This window comes from Spea bombifrons, chromosome 1, assembly GCF_027358695.1.
Source record: "Spea bombifrons isolate aSpeBom1 chromosome 1, aSpeBom1.2.pri, whole genome shotgun sequence".
In the NCBI taxonomy this organism is placed as follows: domain Eukaryota; kingdom Metazoa; phylum Chordata; class Amphibia; order Anura; family Pelobatidae; genus Spea; species Spea bombifrons.
The window spans coordinates 34,701,975-34,714,899 of record NC_071087.1 but is presented as its reverse complement, the minus strand read 5'-3'; the positions used below and the strand labels follow the sequence as shown (position 1 = coordinate 34,714,899).

Genomic DNA, 12,925 nt, shown 5'->3' with positions numbered 1-12,925 from the left:
TGCTTGTCAGAAAACCTGGCAGTATTTTGACAGCTCTTCTACTCTTTTAAGGTTAAACTCTAAAGGTGATAAATCTGCTGTTTGAAACTGAAATTGTTAGAAATTTTAATCAAGTGTTCCAAAGATTACCTTCAGATTACAATGTCTGTCGGAGTGATATTTTTCATAAATCTAGCTCCCTGCTAGGGTCATGATCTCCACTTGCCACAGACATCGACCTAGAATGGCCAGGCCTTGTGATCGTCTGACAACTTCAACGAAAGTCTCCTTGGTGGACTGGGGCGGGGGGGGATGCTTCACCAAGGTTGTCTGTTGTATAATTGCATTCTGACAAAGTTTAAACATTTTTTTATTAAACTTCTAAATAGGCTTAATTACTGAAGATAGTTGTGATTTCAACTCTGTTTGCTATTATGAAAACAATATTCAGAACAATGAATACTAATAATGAAAGGCTTAGCTGGCCCTGTATAATGCATAGCTCAGTAGACGAGACTTGATAAAACTATACATCGTGCATGGCCAGCCAAGATCTTACTGCAGCAGAAGCTCACTGGGGTTGGCCCTTCATAATGTATGGTGAAGTCAAGGAGCTGAAAGCACAACCCTCCAGCAGGCTCTCCTGCCGACTCTTCTTTAATGAATAGACCCCAATGCCGGCCCTGCATTCACTGTTGTGTTGGATATGACGGAGAGGTCGTTGGCATACAAAATCTACAGCCTTTTCCATTAGACAATTAGAAAATGAAACTGCTTATAGAGTATCTCTGAAGAGGAAACCATAGAATTGTGCGTATTGCAAAAAGTACAAACACATTTCCTCTGTTCCTCTGTTACATATACGTTATGTAAATGTCGTAGCATTTTGAGATATTTCTGTGCTTCATATGCAAGTACCTGGTATGTCCTTTTTAACCATTTGATTGTCATTTTTAATGTCAGAGGATCCCTCAATTATTGAAAGCATATCTTTTCCCAAATCCTGCATTTTACAGACCTGAATGCTTAGTCAGGCTATGTAATATTGTTTACATGATAAAATCAGCAATAGATATGTATTTGATTCCTGCCTTATATGAATGCTATAGAGCCAAGCATCTTATGTTCCTCAGGATTTGCGTCATTGTTCCTCCTCATTAAGTTAGGTCTCCTCTATTAAGTTGCTGATTGATGCTGATCGGGTCAAGAGAAGTGAGTCAGAAAATTGATAGGATTATGATGGCTCTTCCTGATCAATGGCTTACTGTAAGCTAAAGATTTCCAAAAGTATTATATTTATTGGCAAACAAAAGCACAAGCTTTAGTTGTTTTTCCAATAAATTATTTTATTTCTGCTGGAAGCTGTGATGGTGAATATCAATCGTAGCGGGTACCTTACAGACGTTGTGCCGTAAGCGGTCCTGCCGTGAAATAGACGTGATAGATCATTCGTGCTGTTCCTTATGGATAGAGGTTTTAATGCCATTTCATCTCTGTTTTTGTATACAGACAGAAGCCATTAATTCCAGTGTGTGGCAAGTCCGCCTGAAGTGCAGCGTACCTTTTAAAAAGCAGCAGCAGTGTAGGGTATGTGACAACCGCTTTGGGGACTGAGTGAGAGAAAGGTGGGACAGGGTGGTGGTGGTAGGGGGGCAGGGTGGTGGTGGTAGGTGGTTTGGGTGCATGACAACATAAAGATGATGTAAAGGCCTGGCTGGGATTTCTGTCCTAACGTTCAGCTGTCTCTCGGGTACAGAGCTGCTTTTTGTCAGGACACTCACTTCTGCTGCAGATCTACTTTGCCGTCCGGCTGGATGGCGGCCAGCAGGACTTGGAGACTCTCCGGAAGTACATACTGGAGAATATTTTTATGATCTTTGTTACAGCTGACCCACAAGAAAACCTCGGTAAGCAAGAAAGAGGGGAATGAAGGGGGTTAATCGTTCTTGTCACAGTGCAAACCACTGCAACTGACTGTTTACACATTTGTGATCTTCTTTTTTTCTTTTTTTTTTTGTACTTTACATTATCTCGGACAGATGACCCGACAATGCACGTGTATGTATTAAATTCCGGGAACGGTCTTGTCCACATGCAGGTAATTGATGGCTAAGCTTTAACGCATGTAAAATCTTTCAACTGTTACCACTGTTATGTGGTATGTTATATCCTTGTGGTGTTTTTCATATATATCCATTTTCAGGAGCTTTTTTTCCTGTGTGATTTGTATATGACTTTTCCCAGGTCTTGTTCTCCAAGTGATATACCAAGAGATTGTAATCTGTAATGTACAGGAAATGCTCACATTTGCTTTATATCTGTTTTATAACGCTGGAGCAGTGGTTAGTTATATCGGCTGACCTCCAGAATGTTCACATAGAAGCTTTGATCTTTACATTGTGTTTTTTCTGATGGGACTGATTTAAATGCTGATGACCATCAGGAACCCATAGGCAGCCTATCACATAGCGTTAGCATACAGATCGTTAGTACGAAGACATATTCCTGAAAAGCTGAACCGCCCGTATCCTGAAAACAGTACATTGTTCAAGCAAAGTAGGAAATGGGATATTCAGCTGTCTAAAACAGCTCGGTGCTGTAATTAAGTGGAGGCCACGCCGTCATTTCACAGGCTTCCCTTGGAAACCGCTGACTGGTGACTAACGTGCCTAGGGCCTTGAAGCCGGCCCGCGTAGCTTATAATGTTAGGTGATGGGTGGGAATTGCATCGGCTATTATGAGAATTCGTATTAAGCAGTCCACGGAGGAAAGCTGGCTGTTTTTCGGTACTTGTGCCTCTGAAAGCGGCTCTACAGCATGTTTTGTCTCAGTACGGCTCAGGTTTCACAGAACGCAGAAAAATTCTCTTATGGCACAGAGTAGGAAATTCTCTGCCAAAGAGAAGGACAAAGCAGATCCATGCTCCCTCCCCTTACACAATATCTGAAAGAAAAATGTAGTATATATTCTGTTTGTCGTTGTAAGGCTTACCTTGTTTTATAGCTGCAACATATACATAATATGTATAACATATTACATAACATATACATATATAAAACACTAGCACTGGCTATTGGCTGATTAGTAAATGCCAAAAATGGAGAATCGTTTGTGTTTAGAATCCGTTGCATACGTTCACGCTATCATTTTACAATCCGGATGTGTATGACGTTCAGCTCTGAGATTGTCCAGTCCCCTCGTTTTCTTCTTCTCATTTCTTCTTGTTTTGTGTACGTTTTCAGGATATTCATCATTTTCTGGGAGATAGTTTATCTGTCCAGTTCGAGCCTGTGATGCTTCTGAGTTCTTCCATAAACTTCACGAAAGCTGCCAGCGTTTCTTGCACAGGTCGGTCTGTATGTGAGCGCCGTATACGTTCTATTTGTATAGCTGGGAACCCGAAACCCGTTGCTGCATAATCTCAACATCAGTGCTGGCATTTTAGCCTACGATAAACAATATAATCAAAAAGTACAAAAGAAGTGTGCGTGAGTGATAACAGGAAGAGTATCATGACTTTTAAATAGTTTTAACAGATTTTTAAATGATTCTTCCCCCCCCCTTTTTTCATGTTCCAGTTGCCGCCAGTGATCCAGAGTTTGATTGCAGCGGGAAAAAAAAGCTGACCGTCTTAGAAGCTGCTTCACCTCCTTACTTGTGTTTTTCTCGCAACGTGACAGAGGGGTATGACACTAGCTTTTTCATTCAATTACTGTATATAGATATAGGGGCAAGTGGCCACTCGTTAAGACTCGGATGGAAAAGTGGGTCTGTTTACTGTGTTGTGTAGTATAGGCAGATGATCTCTGGAGAAGGCTAGCCACAGTTCCTAAACTTAAAAAAAACCAAACAAACAAAAAAAACATTTAAGTTAGTGGCCCGCCCATTGTCTAGATTGTAATGCAACGTTAGGATGAAAATAGTTTGGACTACTTATTTTCAGCACATCTCTCCGATTAATGAAGATTGAAGCTGGTGATTTTCTTTTGAGGATATGTGCCAGGGAACCCTGCCCAGTTTGCTTGCCCAACCTGGGGCACAGGGACTTGAATCCCGGCTCGGGCCAACACGTTGCAGGGATTGTTTGTTACGATATGATCTTTTCCTTTAGTCTGTATTTGATAGGTATTGTTAATGGCATTCACAGTGTAGTTTGCTTGTTGATACTCTGCCTGAATCTGTCATCGTTCCACGGTTACATTTTATCTAAGAGTGTGTTATTTCTCTTTGCAGGTATATAAAATTTGACACTTCAAAAATATCATTCTACATGCAACCATTTCAGGACCCTGTTGGTTTATGGTCAGTTTGGTTGGAAAATAACCTAAACTTTCGTATTTCCCTTTTTGAAGTGGTGCTAGCAGACGAAGCCAAGAGTATATTTAAGGTAGGCTGCTGTTTGATAAAACACTAAAGTGGAAAAGGGAGTGAAGGGGGGATTTTCTTTGCTTCGTTTAACCCCTTAATGACAATTGCCGGTCCTGGCACGGCACGGAAAAGCATGTGCTTTACGACAATTGACGTGCCAGGACCGGCACGTCTTTAAACGGGTGCAGAAAGCGATCTACTATCGCTTTCTGCACCCAAAAGGCGTTGCTGAATGCCTCGACCTCGAGGCATTCAGCAACGCCGCGATCGGCACGAAGGGGCCATCTCTGGCCCCTCCACGGGGCGTCAACATCCGCCATACTTTGTATGGCGGCGGACGCCCGTTTTAAAAGCGTTTAGGAGGCGATCGACGATCGCCTCCTAAACTTAAATGGTGTCGCTGGAATGCCTCGATCAGGAGGCATCCAGCGACACCAAACACTAACCTTTTGATAGGCTGTGACCGCTCCGGAGAGCGGTCACAGCCGCAGCTGCCGGCAATCTTCGCCATCAAGGAAGATGGCTGCCGTCCTGTAACAGGAACCACAAATTTTAAAAGTTCGCTAGATGGTCCAGACCATCTAGAGAACTTTGGCTCCACTTGCAGGTTGAATACAGGTACTGCATTCACCATGCAAGTCAATGGAGCCCAGCTTTCTAATCACAGTGTGATTAGTAAAAATAAAATAAAATTAATAATAATTAGAAAAAAATAGTAAAAAAACAGTAAAATGTAAAAATCATTTCCCACTGATGTCACTATCAGGGGAACCTCCAAGTTGAAAAAAAATGTTAAAATTTAAAAAAAAAAAAAAAAAAAAATATATATATATATATATATATATATAAAAAATATATTTTTGTGAGCAAGTCCTAAAATTAGCATATTAGCTTAAAACAATTCTCGCATGGAAAGAGTTAAAATTACCATTTGATGGGGTAAATTGAATGGGCCAGGTTCAACAACGTCCCAATTAACACGGGGGGAAGGATGGCCACACATCTAATTTCCAATTAGAAAAATGCACACGTACCAAATGTGGCCTTTTAGTTCCCCCCAAAAATGACACACCCATGCATGTGGGGTATCACTGCACTCAGGAGATGTTGCTGAACACATTATGGGGTGTCGTGTGACAGCGGCATATACCAGGAGCTGTAAATTCATACATAAAGTAGGTGTGTGTGGGAAAAATACACACACAAAAATATTACTGCAAACTTTGAAAAAATGCTGGTGGTAAAATGTGTGCATGCAAAGAGTTAAAATACCAGCATTTAAAATACCCTGTGGTGTCTAGTTTTGAAAAATATATGGTTTTGTTGGGCACACTGAAATGGCCTGGCTCAAAGATGTACCAAATAGGGCATGGGCAGTGGATCCCAAATGCCAAAGTTCAACATTGAAAAAAGCGCATGCCCCAAATGTGGCCCTTTTGCCCCCAAACAGCCAGGCAAAATCATTCATGTGAGGTATCGCTGTACTCAGGAGATGTTGCTGAACACATATTGGGGTGTTTTGTAATAGTGACATATACGAGAACATTTTAATTCATACCTGAATTAAAATGTGTGTGGAAAACCAAATGCAAAATAATGACTACCACAAAGTTTGACAAAGACTGGTGGTAGATATGGTGCATGGAAAGAGTTAAAATACTAGCATTTGAAATACCCTGGGGTGTCTAGTTTTCAAAAATATATGGGTTTATTGGGCACACTGAAATGGCCCGGCTCAAAGATGTACCAAATAGGGCATGGGCAGTGGATCCCCAAATGCCAAAGTTCAACATTGAAAAATGCGCATGCCCCAAATGTGGCCCTTTTGCCCCCAAACAGCCAGGCAAAATCATTCATGTGGGGTATCGCTGCGCTCAGGAGATGTTGCTGAACACATATTGGGGTGTTTTGTGATAGTGACATATACGAGAACATTTTAATTCATACCTGAAGTAAAATGTGTATGACAAAACAAATGCAAAAAAATGACTACCATAAAGTTTGACAAAGACTGGTGGTAGATATGGTGCATGGAAAGAGTTAAAATACTAGCATTTGGAATACCCTGGGCTGTCTAGTTTTCAAAAATATATGACTTGATGGGGTAAATTGCATTGGCCGGGTTCAAAGATACCCGAAATGGCACAAGGGGGGAAGAATTACCAGATTTGGAAAAAATGGCTTTGAAATAGCAAAACGCTACCTGTACTTATTGCCCCATAATGGGTAGAAAAAAGCAAAAAAACATAAAAACATTGGGTATTTCTAAACTCAGGACAAATAGTACAATCTATTTAGCAGGTTTTTTCATTACCTTTTATAGATGAGTAAAAGATTTTTCAACTAAAAGTTAGAAACAGTCATTTTTTTCTAAATTTTTCACCATATTTTATAATTTTTTTAATAGTAAATAATATGATACAATCAAAACAATGTCATCTAAAGAAAGCCCTTCTTGTCCTGAAAAAAACAATATCTAATGTGTGTGGGTTCAGTAAACGGGAAAGAAGAAAATTACAGCTAAACACGAGCAGCGCAGAAATGTTAAAAAGGCCATTGTCACGACGGGTACAAAAAGTAAAATCAGCCTTTGTCTCGAAGGGGTTAAAGAAAACATTTGAAATGTTTTAAAGCATAGCATATTACTAAAATCTAAGCCTGTATAAGCCCTGGATAATTCTTTTAATGGGAAAACTTTACTATTTGTACGTTTTTGCGGTATAACATAAAAGCAGGCACTGATAGTTGCCATGGACGTAGGAGGTGCTTCTTAAGTGCCTTTTTGTGTCACTGAACCTTCAGATGAAATAATATAACTTTGAACATTTCACTCCAGTTTATTTGCTCTCACTGCTGGTTAAGTGTAAGGGGGACCCTGGCCGGGGGGTGATTAACCCCTTCAAGATCAGGGCATACCTGGTACTTCCTGGTCATGTGTCATCAGCAGACCGGGACGTACCAGGTACGTCATTGATGATGCGCGATCTAGCGTCGCTCTGAACGCTGGGATCGCGAGGGGATGGCTGCTACTGACCACTGGGTCACCCCAGCGATCCGTGGCAGCCAATCCCCCTCAGTTCCGTGCACATGATCGTTTCTGAAGCTAATCACGTGTACGGAACTAGAAAATTTAAATGGGTACGCGGTCTTTATTATTATTTATTGTTTTGTATAGCGCCATCAATTTCCGTAGCGCTGTACAACGGGTAGACGGGACATAACAAGTAGCATGTAATATAACAAATTGACTAACAGAGACAACAGGGGAGGAGGGTGAAGACGCAGTACCCAAATGTCAGTCTTGAAGGGGTTACATGTTCCATTACATGCTCGTTAACAATTTTGTTCCGAACATGTTCCAGAAGATGGCTGCACTTGGTTTAATAGACTATCAAACCGAGTGTGACATATCTGGCCATGAAGTTAAGTTTCCATAGCAAATACAAATCATGCGCATGTGCAGTGTTTGTTTATCTTCACTGAAGTCAGCTGACATAAGGGGGCTCTATTTTTTGGCTATTTTTTTGAGTTCACAGTAGTGCAATGGTGACATCTGCTGGTGAATCGGGATATTGCAGCTTAGACATTACTTGTGATGTCAGTGCATGTAATGATCAATTTATTTGTGAATGTGCAATGTGTCCTGGGGAGTAGTGCGCATGCTCATCTATAGTACCCATGTTCTTTAGAACCAAAGTTTGTTCATTCAAAGTTCTTTGTATTTCGTGCTTGGGTATATTGCTCCCCTCTTTATAAGTTTCCCTAAAAAAGGGGGGGGGGCAAGTATTATATATGCGATAATAGCTTTTCAGTTTAGACCATCTTGTAAATGGGAAATAGTGTAAATTACTGACTATGGTGATATCACGTCTGGATTCCCTTGAGCTAGAACTCACTACACTGGATATGTTACCATGCATTAAAGCCATGCTAGTTTGTGGTTTGGAACAGCTATGTTTTAGTGTGGAAATGAATGTCGTAGTAAATGTAACAAAATATTCTCGTTTATCTAGATCCGTAACTTCACCCACATGTCAGCATTGCCTCCAGGCTGCTGGGATGTGTTTACGTTGAAGATCCAAGCCAAAGACACGCAGTTAGATCACCTGACAAAAATGCGGATCACTACTTCCACAGGAGTCGCGTATGAAGTCCCAATTCACATTCACTCTGTGTTTTCTAAGGTACCGTTGGAAATCTGCATTACTAACAAGCTACTGTAAACTATTTTAGCAGTTATTCCGAGACATTTCACTTGGCAGCCTTTGTACTATAGTTGGGTGTTCTGTGCTTATGAGATGTTTAAACTTATTCTATGCTGGCTAAGCGTCGGAAGAGTTCTCATCCAACTGCAGCGGTTGTCTAATTCTTTGTAATATTCCAAAGCCTCAGACCTAATTTAAATTTCACCCATACGTTGACTGGCGGAGTACACATTGATCCTTTGATCGTCAAGCAGGTGTCTGAGGATAGATTATTTGCAGGGCTGCAGTTGGACAGACTAGGTTTAGGATGCTAGACTGGTGTAATTCTTGACGTTTTGAGCAGTAGTGTAACTCAGATTAATCAAATCGCATACCGCTAGTAACTGGTTTGCCATGTGATGCTTAATGTTCTGCTTTTTTGTGTTTCCTTTCTTTCAGCCAGGGAACCCACAGTTTAAGAAGCTTCATGCGCAGTGTGGATTGCACCCGATTATCAGAAGCCTTGATCATGGTAAATGTGCTTGTATTTTGCTTTTCTTCCAATTCCACGAACATATCAGTGATGTTTATAAATGAGGCATATATATATTGGAGCTTCCGGTTGTATATTTATGCAAGCAATAATTTTCTTAACAAAATGTATACAAAATAAGACTAGTGTCAAATTATAACTATTTTCAAATAAAATATTTCTGAATTTGTAATAAAGGTGTGTGTGTAATATATATACACACCTTTATTACAAATTCAGAAATATTTTATTTGAAAATAATTAGTTATAATAGTTATAATTTGACACTAGCGTTATTTTGTATACATTTTTAATGTGTGTGTGTGAATGTACACATACACACACACAATGGGAAGATTTCATTTAGAATTGATATGGTTATGAAATGTTAATGTGCTGTCTCTCAACCCTGACTTATTTTTTTTGTATTCGTAATATGTGTCATTATGATTATTATGACATCATTAGGTGTTTTACATACTGAATGTGCTTTCATTTAAGAATATTTTTTATAGACTGGTTTGATGTACTATTCTCGATATTAGGAAGCATACATGAATCGGTAAACTATTAAAAATGCAGAGTTAATGATTTGTGAATGTAACTTTGCGTTCTCCAGAACAAATGCATCGATGGCAGAAGACTTTTTCCTTGGGGTTGTCTGCTTGGAGTGTAGATTATGAGCTGGGAACAGAGTTGTATGAAAAATATCAGAAGTTGCAAGATGGGGCAGCCTGCAGGTAAGTGCTTGTTTTCTCAACATTCTTGTGTAACACCTTGTTAATAAAACTTTCTTTTGAAGACGCAGTAACGTCATAATTTTTTAGCTTTAGGACCATTTCTGTTGCCTTAACACTCGGCTATACAATCCGGGCCTGTACTAGCTAATTCATATATGCCAACTGTCCTTCTTTAGAAAGGCCTGTCAGTTTTCCTCCCCCTGATGTCCCCCTTTTTAAGCTGCTTTAAATGTAGCTAATGATGTCATGGGGAAATGTGTTTTAAGGTGCTGTCATAACCTAAGCAGAATTCAGTCTCTAATGCTATTCGAAATTCTGCTTGATTTCTTCCATCATTCTTGATTAATTAAGGAGAAAACAGATAATGTCTTATATACTTTGATTGCAATCAATTTGTTTCTCAGCATGGTATAAGTATGTGAAATATTTTATATCTTTATGTTAAAGAAAGAAAACATCGGAAGCTACCGGTTCCGTACAGCAGAACAGAGATGCCGAGAAACCCATTTCCCGACTGCTGCAATTGATCGCTGAGCCGGGGCTCGTTGTAAACTTTGCCGCGACTGCGCTGAGTAACAGTTCGGTAATAGCAGATACCTTTATCATCTACAAGTGGATATTTCTAATGTGGTTAGGCTGCGCGGCTACTTCGCTTTAAAAACCCAGAAAAAAAAAAAAGATTCAGTCAAAAGTATATGTGCAGAAAATATATTTTTCATGACTTTCTATTGCAGCTGTGAATATCGTCATCATCCTCTAGTATTCTGTTTTCCCTATATAACGAGGCGTGTGCACTCTCTGCTCCACTCCAGCTTTGACCTTGTAAATGATGTCACATCTGTTATGTAATGTTATAGTATGGCCAATACCCCAGAGGTCTGTGCTTCCTGAAGGGCTGTTCGTATTTAAGAAAGGTGTTCTCTAATCACTGAGCTTTATACGAATAATTGCATTTGAGTCCGTGTATTAAAACAGCAGTTATGTCAGGTAAGCAAAAATCCTGACATGCCTGCTGTGTGACCTTGCTGTTATTTAGGCCTTTTATACTGTGTACGAGTAGCGTGTCCGATCACATGTTATGTAGGGCCAGCCTTGCCGCTCATGTACAGAACATGTAAATATCTGATATTTTCTCTTTTGTTTTGCAGGTGAATTATGTCACCCTAAAGAACCCTTCCCCCTTCCCTGTGACGCTTCAGCTTCTACCTCTGTCCCTTTATCCTAATCCACAGGCTCTTCTGGCTCTGCTCAGCAAATGGTATGGATGTTACGTTATGCTTTAATACTCTGCTAGTTTAATTGACGTTTTAAAAACCATTCTGCTTTGCAAGCATGTTCAAATTAACAAAGTTTAAGAACGTTTTGCTTTCCTCTGACATTCCTAATCAAACTCTCTGTGGAACTGATTGGATATAGCTGCCGATTGATGCTCAGCCACATCATTTCATTTTGTAAATATGGGGCCGGATACAGCATCTCCAAAAATCAGAGCTCAGCATCAGTGTCTTCTCTCATGGAATGATATCGCGGCTTCATTGTGCGACCTTAGGCCATAATAAAAGATGAGCTCACCATGCGTCATACTGTTCACTTGTGTGTATACACGAGATGTTTGCTGGGTTTTATTTGAAAAGTCTAGACGTGACTACACAAACAGTCTATCCCCTTTTAATGTGAGGTTGCAGTGATTACGAAATGTCCTCGCATTGTTTTCATGGCTTGTCTTTACTGGAAGATGATATAAATGACAGAAGAAGACGCAGTAGGTAGTACCAGTTGCTGTTTTCTTCAGTGGTAACAAATATGGAAAAGAAAGGAAATAAAAAATGGTCAGATTTAGTGTAGAACTTTCCTGGCCGAACTTGTTGATCTAAGTTTATTTAGTGGTAAATTAAGAGGTTTTGCTGTGTTTGATTCTATTAGATGAAACTTCTTTAATGCTGTAGGTACGGAGTCAGCGAAGAGGGAATTGACTTCACAACAGCTGAATTCAGACTTCAGAAGGAACGCAGACATCCGGTAAGATTCACTTGCTTGTGTGTTTCTCACCAGTTTGATAACATATTTTGTTCTCATCCTTTAAAGCAGTTCATAGTATTTGCAAAAGATTTCAGTGGCAGTGGTGATCACATTTTCTCTAGTGACTATTATTGCTTTTTAATGCTAGCACACATCAACAGCCTCGACGGTACATCGATGAAGGCAGCAGGTCCACCCCATGTAACAGGGAACATCTCTATCTGTTATTACGCACCTTTATGCTAATCTCTAGGCGGTGTTATAAAAACTCCAATTGTAAAGGAAAAGAGTGGCACAAAAAGGTTTGGATGTTGATGTAGTGTGCAGGACCAACCGATCCACACATCTTAGAACTTTGTAATGAAGTCCAACCAGCATCAGTTTAGCGTGAATGACCGGTGCTGTGTGTTCTGACTGCATGGTGCAAACTATATGTTACATCATTTGCCTTTCCAGCTCGAGGAACAGGATGATCGCAGCCTTGAAATACTTGAATTAACGTTGCTGCCTTGGGAAAGTCGCCAGGTTGGGGTAGTCTTTACACCGACGGACTATAGGAAAGTCACTTCGCTCATCGTAATCAGGTAAGTCCACTTTGCGGCTGGCAACCTTTTATATTTAAAGGGAATAGTAAAGCCTTGTCATATATACTCGCCCTAACATGCGGTGTCTGTAATATAGCTCACCTTTTTTGATTTAACAGCTTTACAAGGTTACCCGTTACTTGTCAACTGGTTTTTGCTATGCGGTTAAAAAAATAGCAACACACAAGAGCCCTTGGTATAATATATCTTTATTGTGTTGCTTTTAGTTTTTGTAATAGCAAAAGTAAAAATAGTCAGCAATACATCCTGCCATTTACATCCTGTAAAGATTGATGAAGAGTGAGAGAAAAGAGACATATAGAATGAGGGCACATATGTATCAACTTTATCAATGTTAATACAGCGACACAAAATTCCAATAACTGGTTCTGATATAGAGTCTTAACACAAAATTCCAATTCTTTTTCTAACGCAAATTTTCACTACGAGGTTCCATCACTCTCAATGTCACAGTTGTCATATATTGGGAATTGCTATTTTAAACACTAATGTTATATT

The 12,925-nt window shown here is 39.9% G+C and overlaps 1 protein-coding gene across 1 annotated transcript in view; it reads left to right on the top strand.

Moving 5' to 3' along the window:
* The window catches only part of TMEM131L (transmembrane 131 like), a 50,853-nt gene that overhangs the window by 23,999 nt on the left and 13,929 nt on the right, over nucleotides 1-12,925 (top strand). Inside the window, exons 8-20 of the mRNA XM_053460441.1 lie at nucleotides 1,489-1,566; nucleotides 1,736-1,886; nucleotides 2,019-2,077; nucleotides 3,222-3,327; nucleotides 3,558-3,663; nucleotides 4,213-4,366; nucleotides 8,361-8,531; nucleotides 8,991-9,063; nucleotides 9,683-9,803; nucleotides 10,251-10,386; nucleotides 10,952-11,061; nucleotides 11,750-11,822; nucleotides 12,279-12,406. Of these exons, the coding sequence (XP_053316416.1) occupies nucleotides 1,489-1,566; nucleotides 1,736-1,886; nucleotides 2,019-2,077; nucleotides 3,222-3,327; nucleotides 3,558-3,663; nucleotides 4,213-4,366; nucleotides 8,361-8,531; nucleotides 8,991-9,063; nucleotides 9,683-9,803; nucleotides 10,251-10,386; nucleotides 10,952-11,061; nucleotides 11,750-11,822; nucleotides 12,279-12,406 (1,466 nt within the window). The remainder of the gene's footprint in view (nucleotides 1-1,488; nucleotides 1,567-1,735; nucleotides 1,887-2,018; nucleotides 2,078-3,221; nucleotides 3,328-3,557; nucleotides 3,664-4,212; nucleotides 4,367-8,360; nucleotides 8,532-8,990; nucleotides 9,064-9,682; nucleotides 9,804-10,250; nucleotides 10,387-10,951; nucleotides 11,062-11,749; nucleotides 11,823-12,278; nucleotides 12,407-12,925) is intronic.